The sequence below is a fragment of the Oryza brachyantha genome, chromosome 10, assembly GCF_000231095.2.
Source record: "Oryza brachyantha chromosome 10, ObraRS2, whole genome shotgun sequence".
NCBI classification, from domain to species: Eukaryota; Viridiplantae; Streptophyta; class Magnoliopsida; order Poales; family Poaceae; genus Oryza; species Oryza brachyantha.
In genome coordinates, this window is record NC_023172.2 from 1,654,211 (window position 1) to 1,665,503 (window position 11,293).

General features: G+C 40.9%; 2 protein-coding genes across 3 annotated transcripts; one reads left to right on the forward strand and one right to left on the reverse strand.

Moving 5' to 3' along the window:
- The first annotated feature begins 903 nt into the window (after positions 1-903).
- On the forward strand, positions 904-2,089 carry LOC102705848 (putative cyclin-dependent kinase F-2). Its single transcript, XM_006662121.3, has one exon. The coding sequence runs from the start codon at positions 908-910 to the stop codon at positions 1,856-1,858; it is 951 nt and encodes a 316-aa protein (XP_006662184.2). The 5' UTR covers positions 904-907; the 3' UTR covers positions 1,859-2,089.
- Positions 2,090-3,901: 1,812 nt separating this feature from the next.
- LOC102720910 (heterogeneous nuclear ribonucleoprotein Q) lies at positions 3,902-8,516 on the reverse strand. Of its 2 annotated transcripts, none has more exons than XM_015841939.2 (9): positions 8,448-8,516; positions 7,712-8,116; positions 7,501-7,617; positions 7,269-7,409; positions 7,008-7,190; positions 6,147-6,351; positions 5,746-5,906; positions 4,418-4,503; positions 3,902-4,329 (listed from the first exon to the last, which is right to left on the reverse strand). In XM_015841939.2, exons 2-9 carry the CDS (start codon positions 8,099-8,101, stop codon positions 4,218-4,220), a joined length of 1,395 nt encoding a protein of 464 aa, XP_015697425.2. In that variant the 5' UTR covers positions 8,102-8,116; positions 8,448-8,516; the 3' UTR covers positions 3,902-4,217. The 2 variants fall into 2 exon arrangements, with proteins under 2 accessions (XP_015697425.2, XP_006661638.2); XM_006661575.3 differs by lacking the exon at positions 8,448-8,516 and adding an exon at positions 8,291-8,440.
- Between the last annotated feature and the right edge of the window lie 2,777 nt (positions 8,517-11,293).

The window sequence follows — 11,293 nt, forward strand, 5'->3', positions numbered from 1 at the left end:
TTGGTTCACAGTATTTTTAAACCATATATAAAAACATAACAATAACAAAGGAATATTTGTGTAAAAGTATTGGGACACATGAATTTTTCCGAGAATGGAGTGGATGTTTTTATTCATATGAAATCAATACATTTTGAAGGATTGATACATGATTCATAGGTAAATTTGTTCCTTCGAATCCTATTTTTTTAAAAATATGTGAACAGTGTTTACTTCAAAGGAATAGAGATTTCCTATATTTCCCTCCAAACAACCCTCAATATATTTTTGAAATATACTACCTCCGTTCATAAATGTTTGACGCCATTGACTTTTTTATACGCGTTTGACTATTCGTCTTATTCAAAAAAAAATTTCAAATATGTAAAGCTATATCTGTGCATAAAAGTATATTTAACAATAAATACAATAATATAAAAATAATTAATAATTATATAAATTTTTTGAATAAGACGAAGAATCCAACGTGTATAAAAAATTCAACGGCGTCAAACATTTAAGGATGGAGGGAGTATTTCCAAACTTCTCTTTTAGCGGGCCAAAACAAGCCAGCCCCCTCGATTCCCCTTCTATTTATATCGTCCAGCCCAACCCAGCACTCTCCGCTAGCATCTCCGAACAGGCCGGGTCGCCCATCCAACCGGCCCATTACTTTTGGCCCAGCAATCAGGCTAACCGATGCGGCCCATCAAGCTGATACGGCCCAACTAGCTCCCAGGCCAAGCCGGCCCATCAAGAGCCGCCATGCAACCCAAGCGTCACACTGACGCAACCAAGTTAGAGTCGGAATCCGAGTGACCGTCGGATGGGTCATGTGGGCTATAAATCCAACGGCTCTCCGCCCTCTCCATCTCCCCATCCATCGCATTTCGCTTCCACCTCCTCCTGACTCCTGTGCTTTCTGACCATGGCGGCGGCATCGGCAGCGGCGGGCTCCCGCAAGCGCGCGGCGGCGGACCAAGAACCCACCGCCTGCGGGTCCGGGTCCGGCTCCTCTCCCGCGTCCAAGAGGCGGAGATACGCGCTCGGCAGCGCCGACGACTACGAGCAGCTGGACGTCGTCGGGGAGGGCTCCTTCGGCGTCGTCATCATGGCGCGGGACCGCCGCACCGGGGGCAAGGTCGCGCTCAAGAGGATCCACGGCGCCCAGGGCTTCGACGCCGTCAGGATCGAGGCCGCCTGCCAGCACGCCTGCCGCGGCCACCCCTCCATCGTCGAGATCAAGAACGTCGTCGCCGACGCCAAGTCAGGGGAGGTCTTCCTCGTCTTGGAGTTCGTCGGGAGCAGCCTCCGGGACGAGCTCCCGTGGTCGCGTCCGGAGGACCTGGTCCGCGAGATGATGCGGACGCTCATCGACGCAGCCAAGAAGATTCACAGCTCGCGCGTCATCCACCGCGACATCAAGCCGGAGAACATCCTCGTCAGCGCCTTCGGCGTGCTCAAGATATGCGATTTCGGTTCGGCGACGTTCATGAAGCCGGCCGGGAAGCCATACGATGAGTGCCGCGTCGGAACCTTGCCCTACACCTCGCCGGAGCAGCTCGCCGGCAACCGGTGCTACGGGCCAGCCGTGGACATGTGGGCGCTGGGATGCATCATGGGCGAGCTCCTGACCGGCCCGCCACTCTTCGGAGGCGATATGACGGAGGCGGAGCTGCTCGCCGACCTGTCCGCCAACCTGGGGGCCCTGCTCGACGAGCTGAGGTTGGAGGTCCTGCCGGAGCTGTCGCCGGCGGCGCACGAGGTCCTGTCCGGGCTGCTGGCCTTCGACCCTGAGAAGAGGCTGACGGCGGCGGAGGCGCTTGAGCACCGGTGGTTCACCGAGACGGCCAGCAAGGCGTCGTCTTATTGCAACTGATGATTTCATTGTCATCATCAGTTATTGCTAATCTGTAGTCTGTCTGCAACTTAGCAGACTGGGTAGTCTTGTGCAGTTAGGACTAATGATTTGCATTGCCACATTGGCATTGCAAGCAATGTAATCTTATTCTTCTGATTTATTCTTCATTGAAAGCATAAATATGTAATCCTATTCAATTTGTAGAAAGCAATTCAAGGCCCCATTTGTTTAATAAAAATTTTATCAGCTTGTTCAATCCTGCTTCACGTGTGCTTTTTTGTTAATATTCAGGAAAAGGGAATAATTCTATAGTTTGTGGATTCTGTTCTTGATCCTTCAGTACATAAGCATATACCGGTTAAGATGAAAAATAGAGTGGCCTGCTCCTCCATTTGTCAGAATCAGAGTTTTTGGCCGAAAAAGAAAGAAGAAAGCAGAGTAGTCTGCATTCTATAATACGTTCCTCTGTTTGGACCTCAGGAGAAGAATTGAGCAGAGAAGTGTGTATAGGCACTGGACTAGTGTAATCTTAATTCTTTTTACTTCTCCCTTGTAAGCATGCTCTTTTTTTCTTTTTTCTGAGGGGACCTTGTAAGCATGCTCTTGTAATATTCATATTGAGAATATGCATAATCCTAGTTCTGAACCTTCTGATAATAGCGCCCATTTGTCGGAAACTTGAAATAGGGGGTTTTGATTTAAATAATAGAAGTAGATAGGGTTTAATTAAATTCATTTGTCATATATGCTCTTTTCATTCGACAAAACATGCTTTTTTTTTCTCTGAATGGGAGCATCCATATTACTTTCAGTCAGTGGCAAGTTTAGTATTCCCAGTTATTTTCTCAGCAGTATACCTGACCCAGAAGGGAGCACAGTATTCTCGATTTCCAGGTTCCATTTCATTATGTTGATATCCATATGTTATTGTTATGTTTGCCTATATGCCAGGTGAGTTAGCGGTTGGATCCTTATTATGAACGCTAGTCTGTCGGTAAAAAAAACAAAATTTTGGATGTGTACTTCGCTCTTTCAGGCACATAACTCTGGTAAATAACTGATGCAGCTACTTGGAGAACATTTGAGCATTATAGAGACTGGCCCCTCCACGAATAACAATAACCGGCACTTATATTCTTGCTTGATGGCTTTTTGCGTTGTTTTTACTTATTTGTGCTTGATGTTTATCATATATAGCTGTTTCTCAGATGTGCTTGCTTGTAGTCACCCTCATAATATGTAAATGACTGTAAACTTTGTGTGTGTCTTCTGTCATAATGTGGCAAAAAAATCTAAACATCATCAGTTTCTGCAGAAATATTCAGATATGGGGCTCCTCAAATATTTCCGTGTCGGTTAGTCGGAAATTCTAGCAACTGTTTGTATCACAGATGTGTCGAAGATAAGACTGTCAGCTTGTCGGTATTCTTCTTCTTTAATTCGCACAGATATGCATGACTACAATAATCGGGAAATTAGCACAGGCTGAAACAACCTGAAACTGGACAGTTCACAACTGAAGCCCAAGTGCTTAATTGATGCTTTGCCATCTCACTTCTCTATTGAGTGTGAGAGAATTTATGCGTGATTAATTGGATACCCATATCTATTTTTCAATCAAAAACTCTACCAAACATTAAATTTCATTTAGGGAAAAGGCTATTTGTTTGGAGAGGTACGGCTAGGAGTAGTATTCGAAACAGACTGGCACTGTCAGCGAAATATAAAAAAAATTAACTTCAAATTTAAGGTTAAAAAATCAAATTTAGCTTAAGCGTAAGCATATGAAAAAAAATGACTAGTCATCTAATAGGAACAGCTAATTAAGCGACCTACTATCTGGGTTTACTTTACCACGAAAAGCTCCAAGGCCACCGCACCGCAGAGCACGATAATTATGGTTTTACTCTGGTGTTAAACGGTTTCTCACCACAATAATCACAATTATCACCACAACCGCAGCATAGAAATCGGCCGACGGTTTCTGTTAACGCTGAACAAGGCAAACAGACGACCTAGAAAAATCACAACAAAAGTATTTGCTCGAGCTGAACATATGCATTTGCAAATGGAAAGAAAAGGTAGGTAGGTCCAACCGGATGTCTGCATATAATTCTTCAGTTACATCGGTTTACCCCTTGAGGCGCCGCGACAGATACAAAGCTTGAACACACTGTTTACAGGTCACAACTCACAAGCACCAGATGTCACATCGAATGAGTATAACAAGGGGAAAAGAAAAAGAGCGATGGTACATGTCTCTATTGCAGGTGTTATTGGTGAAACAGGGATACAAGCTTCTTCTATCTTGTCTCATAAGTTAACATATCCATCACATTGCATGATGGCAGGATGGTGGCACAAGGGAATGGAAAAGCTAGTAAGGGCGATATCGCCGGCCATGACTCCCTTCGCCACCTCGGCTGCCACCGTCCCATCGGTCACCCCGTCGCGGCGGCGGTGGAGGGGGCATTCCACCTGGTTGTTGCCTATCGACATTACAAACACATTGTCAGGATATGGACATGCACGCCAAGACTTGATTGTGACTGCAGGACAGCAGAGATATTATCTTACAGAACATATCCCAGACGACCGTCAGGGAGCACCATTGGTACCATCCTCATTCCAGCTGGTGCTGGTCCTCTACCATATATCATAGGCTGTGACAAATAGAAATGTCCATAGGGACCATGACTACGATGTCAATATGCAGTGGCAGATGCACGACTTCTAGTGTGGGGTATTCAGAGTAAAAGCATATTTCAAGGAAAATGATAACATATGCATTTCCAAAAACAATGTAACCTAGATGATATAATGCAGTTAATCTAGAAATGCTACAAAATAATTAAAGGAAATTATAATTTAGCCCCAAAATTAACAAACAGCTCTCAAGTGCATATATATCTCAGACATTTAGAGGATATCTAATAATTATATGTAAAGTATATGCAAAAAATCATGATCCATATATGAGAAACGTAGTTGAGTATCACTATATGTTGACTAATCTTCAAGGGACTCAAGAAATTTCTGACAATTTAAGAATATGATGCTTTATCAATTGTTAGACAACACTAAGAACTTCCTCATCTACATACAAATCAAGGGATCATCTGAAGATGACGGTTTACTGGACAGCTTTGATACACCGTCACACGTCTATGTTGGTGTTATTACCCTACGTCAATGTGATTTCAGATCTGTCTACTTCCATTTTTGGTGTCTACAGTCCATGGTTTTCCATAAAAGAATCAATAAACTACTTTGATTTCACATTTTAAATATAAACACAGAATATTGGAATTATAATCAAGATGCACATGTTACAGACAGAGAAGATTGGGATTTAGAATCAAGATGCAGATGGTAGCCCCGGCAACTACCTACCTGTCCTCGTACAGGATCCAGAGATCAACCAGTGACAACAGCCACACTACCTGCTCAGCTGCTGCTCCTGTCTCAGACTGTCTGCGACATCCTGCCACCCTGGGCGCCTGTCAGCTTGGCACTTGGCACCGCAGTAATCTGCTGTGCCCGCATGACTGTGCAGCATGTGCCCATGCTACTGCCATGGGTAGCTGGGAATGGGGAATTGAGGAATAGACATTCTGATCTTGGTGAACTAGGATTTGGTGTTGGGCATTGTGGGCCACTGGGCCCTATAGACATACTGTAGCCAGAGTGGTGACACTTAAGAATGGGCAAGTTTGTGAACCAAATGCCAGAGGGGTTGGTGTATGGAGGAAAAGAGCCCAAAATGGAAGCATTTGGCCCAACTTATACTATAAATATGTATTATACCTATTATATGTGGATTTTCTTACAGAAAAAGTTTGGCATTTCGGTATAGTAGGTGCAACTTCATTTTGGTAGCCTAGAAATTGTTTAGTTTGGTTTACCTGGTTGAATCCAGGACCACCACCACCATAAGCACCATATGGATCTCCCATGTAACCACCATAAGGAGGAAGAGGAAAATTTGGAGCTCCTCCAGGCCTGACCGAGTGATCAGGCTTCTTGTCTGCCAAAGGTTTGGCCATGGATACTTCCAGCACTTGCCCTGTAATTCATTCAGCATAAGATTTATTCTAGAGGACCAAATTTAGAAGTTGTTCATTAATATCCAAAACCAACAGAAGTTACTAGTATATTTAGTGTAGTAGTGCTGACAGCAAAGGTCCCACAGAAACATTATAGCATATGATCAAACCACATCTGCTTTCTACACAAAGTATCTACCTGATTAAAGATCAAGTTCAATAAATAATGATAAAGGTTAACAGCATGGAGAAAACATTACCATCAATTTCATATTTTTCACTTCCTTTAACTGCCTTCAATGCACTTGATCTTTCAGCAAAGTGAACAAAACCAAAATCTCTCTTATGCCCAGGCTTTGCAGGTGGTAAAACAACTTTTGTGATCTCTCCATGTTTTTCAAATATCTCCTTAATATTCTCTTTCGAAGCATTCTCAGGTAAGTTTTTCACATATATAGTCTTTACCTGTAAAGAAAACACCATTCAGACAAATGTTCCTAGGTATCAACAAAACAGATGAATGGCATTTCAAAGCTAATAATCTCTATGAACATATATGAAAAAAAGCTACAGGTGCCTTCTACAGATAGGAGAGTCTATGGAGAAACAGCCTCACATAGGTTGAGCCAGTGGCATTGAACAAGTATACTAACTTCTGAGTCAGCCTAACTTCTATGTCAGATTGTTTTAAACTATAGACAACAAAACGGTATTGGTTGTTTTAAACTATAGACAACAAAACGGTATTGGTTCTGCATTCCATAACGACCCGTGTAGAAACTAAAGTCAGAATGCAGCAACAACCTAGAAATGCATCAATGAAAAGATGATTATTCTGGCTCGCCCAGGGTAACAGTATTTCTGGATAACAAAACCTTTTAATGTGAATGAGATGATTAATAAGAAAATACAAAACAATTCTTTATTCACTAACCAGTTCCTTCTCTAGCAACTTATGGCACAAAAGAAATAAGCTCAATGCACCTTTTACAAGTAAATTGCCCCAATAAATTAGCAGTACAAACAGTTTTTTTTTCCTAAGGGCTCTACTTCAATATTGAGAGCTGCATTGCAAAAGTTGAAGCATAGGTAGTGATGAATATTTCATTTACTGTGTATACCTGGGCAGCTGCAGAAGAAGAATCTGATGATGAACCCTTAGGTTCAGCCCAGCTGACGGTCAGTTGGCTACCATCAACCTTAAAGTTTGGTGCTGACAATTTCTGCCTGGCATAGTCTGCACAAGCATGGTTATAATACTCAACAAAGAGGAACCCACGGTTACGGCTTGGGTCATGTAAATCCTGCAGGACCAAACAACATCTCTATTAGCGTATTTGGGACCTTTCTTGTCCACAATACAACAGCGAAATCAGACACACCTTGAACATTTCAATGTTCACAACACCTGGCCCCTTCCCTTGGATTATGTTTCTCAGCTCCTCCTCACCCAACCCCTTGGGTACATTGCCAACGAATAGCCTGTGCTTTGCCTGCGACAATGAGCAACGCAGTGTCCTCCCCTGTACCAAAGATCACACCATCCAACATAAGTGGCACCATACATACGTGAAAGAATCAGAACCTCTAAGGCAACCCAGAGAACCACCATACCTTGTGTTCTTTGTCATGTAAATCCTCGATAGCACGCTGAGCCATGTCCTTATCAGCGAAGGTGACAAATGCGAAACCTTTGTTCTCCTTCGTCTCTTTATCCTTCATCAACCTCACCTGTTTATCCAATGGCGTCAGGTCACACTATGTGTTACATACAGGCCGATAAACAATTATACTGAAAAAAACGACGAGAGCATCCAATGAACACCTCATAGATTTCGCCGAACGACTCGCATAGCTCGCGGAGGTCTTCCTCGGTGGTGTCGCGGGGGAGGCCACCAATGAACACCTCTGACCCCTGAGGCGGCAGGGCGAGCAGCTCGTCCCATTTCCTCTTCTCCTCCTCGTCCTCGGGCCCCGCGTCGCCGCCAGCCTTGTCCATCTCATCGCCGCCGCCTTCACCCCCCGCGGCAGGCTCCCCACCGTCAGCCTCCGTCCCTTCCGCGTCCTCTTGGCGGCCGTCGCCCTCCGCCTGCCTCTCGTCGGGATCCTCCTCCTCCGGGTCGTCGGAGTCCTCACGGCGGTCGTCAATCATGTCGTCGTCCCCCTCCAGGTCCACCTGCTCCTCCGGCTCCTCCGACTGCTGCCGATCCGCCATCCCAAAACCCTAACCCTAGAAACCACCACACAAATAATAAAAAAAATAAACAGAAACCATTAGCTCCCAAAACCAAAATCCCACAAAACCAGCACAAATCAGCGCCACACTTGACGAACTGATCGAACAAACGCGCGCGCCCTACAGATCTGACGCATCGGGTTCTCAAAAAAAAATCAAAATGGGTACCTTGGGGCAGGAAAAAAACAAGGGAAATTCGAAAAGCGGGGCGGCATGATGCGATGCGAGAGAAGAAAAGATTTGATTTGATGTGAATATTGCAGCAGTGGATTGAATTGGAAGAGGAGGAGAGGGGGGGGGGAGGAGGAGGAGGCGAGCTGCTTACTGGTGGAGAGTGGAGTTGTGTGTGTGTTTGGGGGATTGATTGATTTTCCGCTTCGACCGCTCGAGCGGAAAGGCGAATGGAGAGGCGCGGGTGGCCTTTTTATACAGGCTGCTGCTGCTGTCGGGAGGTGGGCCGTCCCTCAGTTTGCTGGCCCAACAGCGTAGTAAGCAATTCGGCCCGGCCATAGTGCTACCAACTTCAAAAGTAAAATGTCTGTTTTGCGTCCCTTATGTACGAGGCATTTAACTTTTACCACTTTATAACAAATTTGTCATTAGACTCACATGTCATGGACTCATAAGGACCCACATGTCATAGACAGCAAATGATAAATCTATTTTGACCACTCATAAAAACGGCAAAAAGTTAAATTACCCCTTATTTACTATATACACGTTTAGTTCCCGCCTCTCAATTGCAAAACCATGGACACTGCATCGGACCAAGGACCATGTCACCGAGGATGAAACCGTGTAGAAAATACACGAAGAGGCAAAATTAACATGTCATAAGATGTTTTATATGTGGTTTTATGGTTGATGGAGCCATAAGCCGACTTTTTCCTTACCAAACTACTATTCCCATTCGTTTCGTTTCAGGCCATATGCAACCGGCCACCAAAACTGTAGGCATAGGGTCTATTTGTTTTGAGGGGAAAATAATAGAAATTGAATTCCTTTTAAAGCCATACGATTTATAGGAATAAATCATACGAAAATTAAAAAAAATTATTTCCTACAAGTCATAGAGAGAAAGCATAAAAAAATTTTCATCCACACAAGCCTCTTGAAAAAAAAATCCAATTAATTATTATTGTCATATATCCCTATTCTTATATGTTTTCCTATGAGTTAAAGGATAGTTGAAGCAATGCTTTTAAGTAATTGGATTAATAAATGCTTAAACTTTGTTGAATGTTTGGTTTATATGATTTCATTTGAAATGGTTCAGAGTATCTTATTTGTATTACTAAATTGAGTCGTAATATTAACACAGATATAATACTAGTTAACCATCAAGGTTATACCACTTAATTGAAATGTTAATTCAAGTTGATTAGCAGTACAAAGATCCTTGAGATCATTAGGTATTTATGAATAATAGGTAATCTAGAAGATTAAGTCATCAAGAAGATCACGTGTTGTACTTTTTTCCAATATTAATTCTCTTTATGTACAAAAGTTTACTTCTTGCTTTTCTTTTCTTAATTTCATCCAACAACATCAAGGCACGAGGTGACATCTAGTTTAGTACTTATTATCTCTATTCCATATTATAAAAATTTGGCTCTCCGTATATCCATATACATACTAATAAATCTCGATGCATATATAAAACATCTATTATATATATAAATATATATATAAAGTAATAAAAAAGGAGCCACCACATTCACTCTCACAGACTTAAAAAATCACATATTTATCGAAGGAAAATAAGAAAAAAAGAAAATATAATAACTTTTTGATCGGACAGGGACATTTTTTCAAGAAAGAAGGGAAAAGAACATGATTTTTTAGAATCAGACACTATTTATATCAGAGAAAAAGAACGTGTCATGGGCTAGAAAATCCCACATTAATCGATGAAAAATAAGAAAAAAAAGAAAAGATAATGTTTTTTAATCAGACAAGGAGTTTTTTTAAAGAACGTGATTTTTTTGGAATCGGACACTGTTTGTATAAGAGAGAAAAAAAGAATATGATTTTTTGGAACCCGACACTGGGAGGGGGAGCTTGTGGAGAGGTGAATCTGATTAGAAATACAATTTAGAATTAAAAATAAAAATAATATAAAAGAGTCCATGTGTAAATATAATTTAAAAAATCCTAATTTTGTACTATTTTTTTTAAAATAATTGATATTAAGGGAATAACACATTTATAAATATAATTTGGAGACATCTAAATCTAAAATTCTATTTAAAAAGAATCCTATTAGAAATATAATTTCGGAATTAAAAATAAATAAAATAATAAAAAAAGTGCCCATGTGTAAATATAGTTTCGAAAAATCTAAATTTTAGATTAATATTTTTAAATAATTGATATTGAGTGAGAGTCCATCTATTAATGTAATTTATAAACATCTAAAATTCTGGTTGAAAATAAGTAAAATTAAGAGAAATATTCAACATATAAATATAATATAAAAATATCTATAATTTAAAATACAAATTAAATATTACGAAGAAAAGAGTTTATATACAAGGGCAGTTTAAAATACAGGTAAATGAGGTTCCATGTAAAAATATAATTTAGAAAATTTTAAATTCGAATTTATAATTAAAAAATAATTATTATCAAGATATAAGACGTATAGATAAATTCATAACGATTCTAGTCGTGCAGTATCTGTGGGCCACCCTGCTAGTACATTACTCCTCCATTTCACAGTGTAAGATTCATATGGTGGTAATGAATCTAAACATATATATAAATTATATACATTCATTAATTGATGAATTTAGATAATGCTAAAAGGTCTTACGATATAAAACAGGAGCAGTAATATGTTAATGAATTTAGATAGAGCAAAACAACTTGGGCCCCTTTGAATCACAAGAATGAAAAAACGGGGGAATAGGAAAAATATAGGATTCTGACAGGAATGTAAGTGTAAAACAGATGATTGAAAGAAAAAAAAACGTAGGAATGACTATTTGATTGGACCACAGGAAAAACACATAAATTTGAGGAGAGATAAAGACTGAAAGAATTTTTTCCCATGAGGTTTTACCTCTTGCTAAATTTTCTTAAAAACTTGTATGGGAAAAGACATTTTATAGGAATTTCATAGGATTTTATATGGTTCATTCTTTTAGTTCAAGGGACTTTGTAGGAAAA

What these genes read in the sequence shown, in the direction of transcription:
- LOC102720910 (XM_015841939.2), bottom strand. Translation starts at nt 8,101, where the DNA reads ATGGCGGATCGGCAGCAGTCGGAGGAGCCGGAGGAGCAGGTGGACCTG. An exon ending in CGTTCGGCGAAATCTATGAG is followed by an intron (nt 7,618 to 7,711) that starts GTGTTCATTGGA and finishes TTGGATAAACAG; the next exon opens with GTGAGGTTGATGAAGGATAA. An exon ending in CTTCTTCTGCAGCTGCCCAG is followed by an intron (nt 6,352 to 7,007) that starts GTATACACAGTA and finishes TTTTCTTTACAG; the next exon opens with GTAAAGACTATATATGTGAA.
- LOC102705848 (XM_006662121.3), top strand. Translation starts at nt 908, where the DNA reads ATGGCGGCGGCATCGGCAGCGGCGGGCTCCCGCAAGCGCGCGGCGGCG.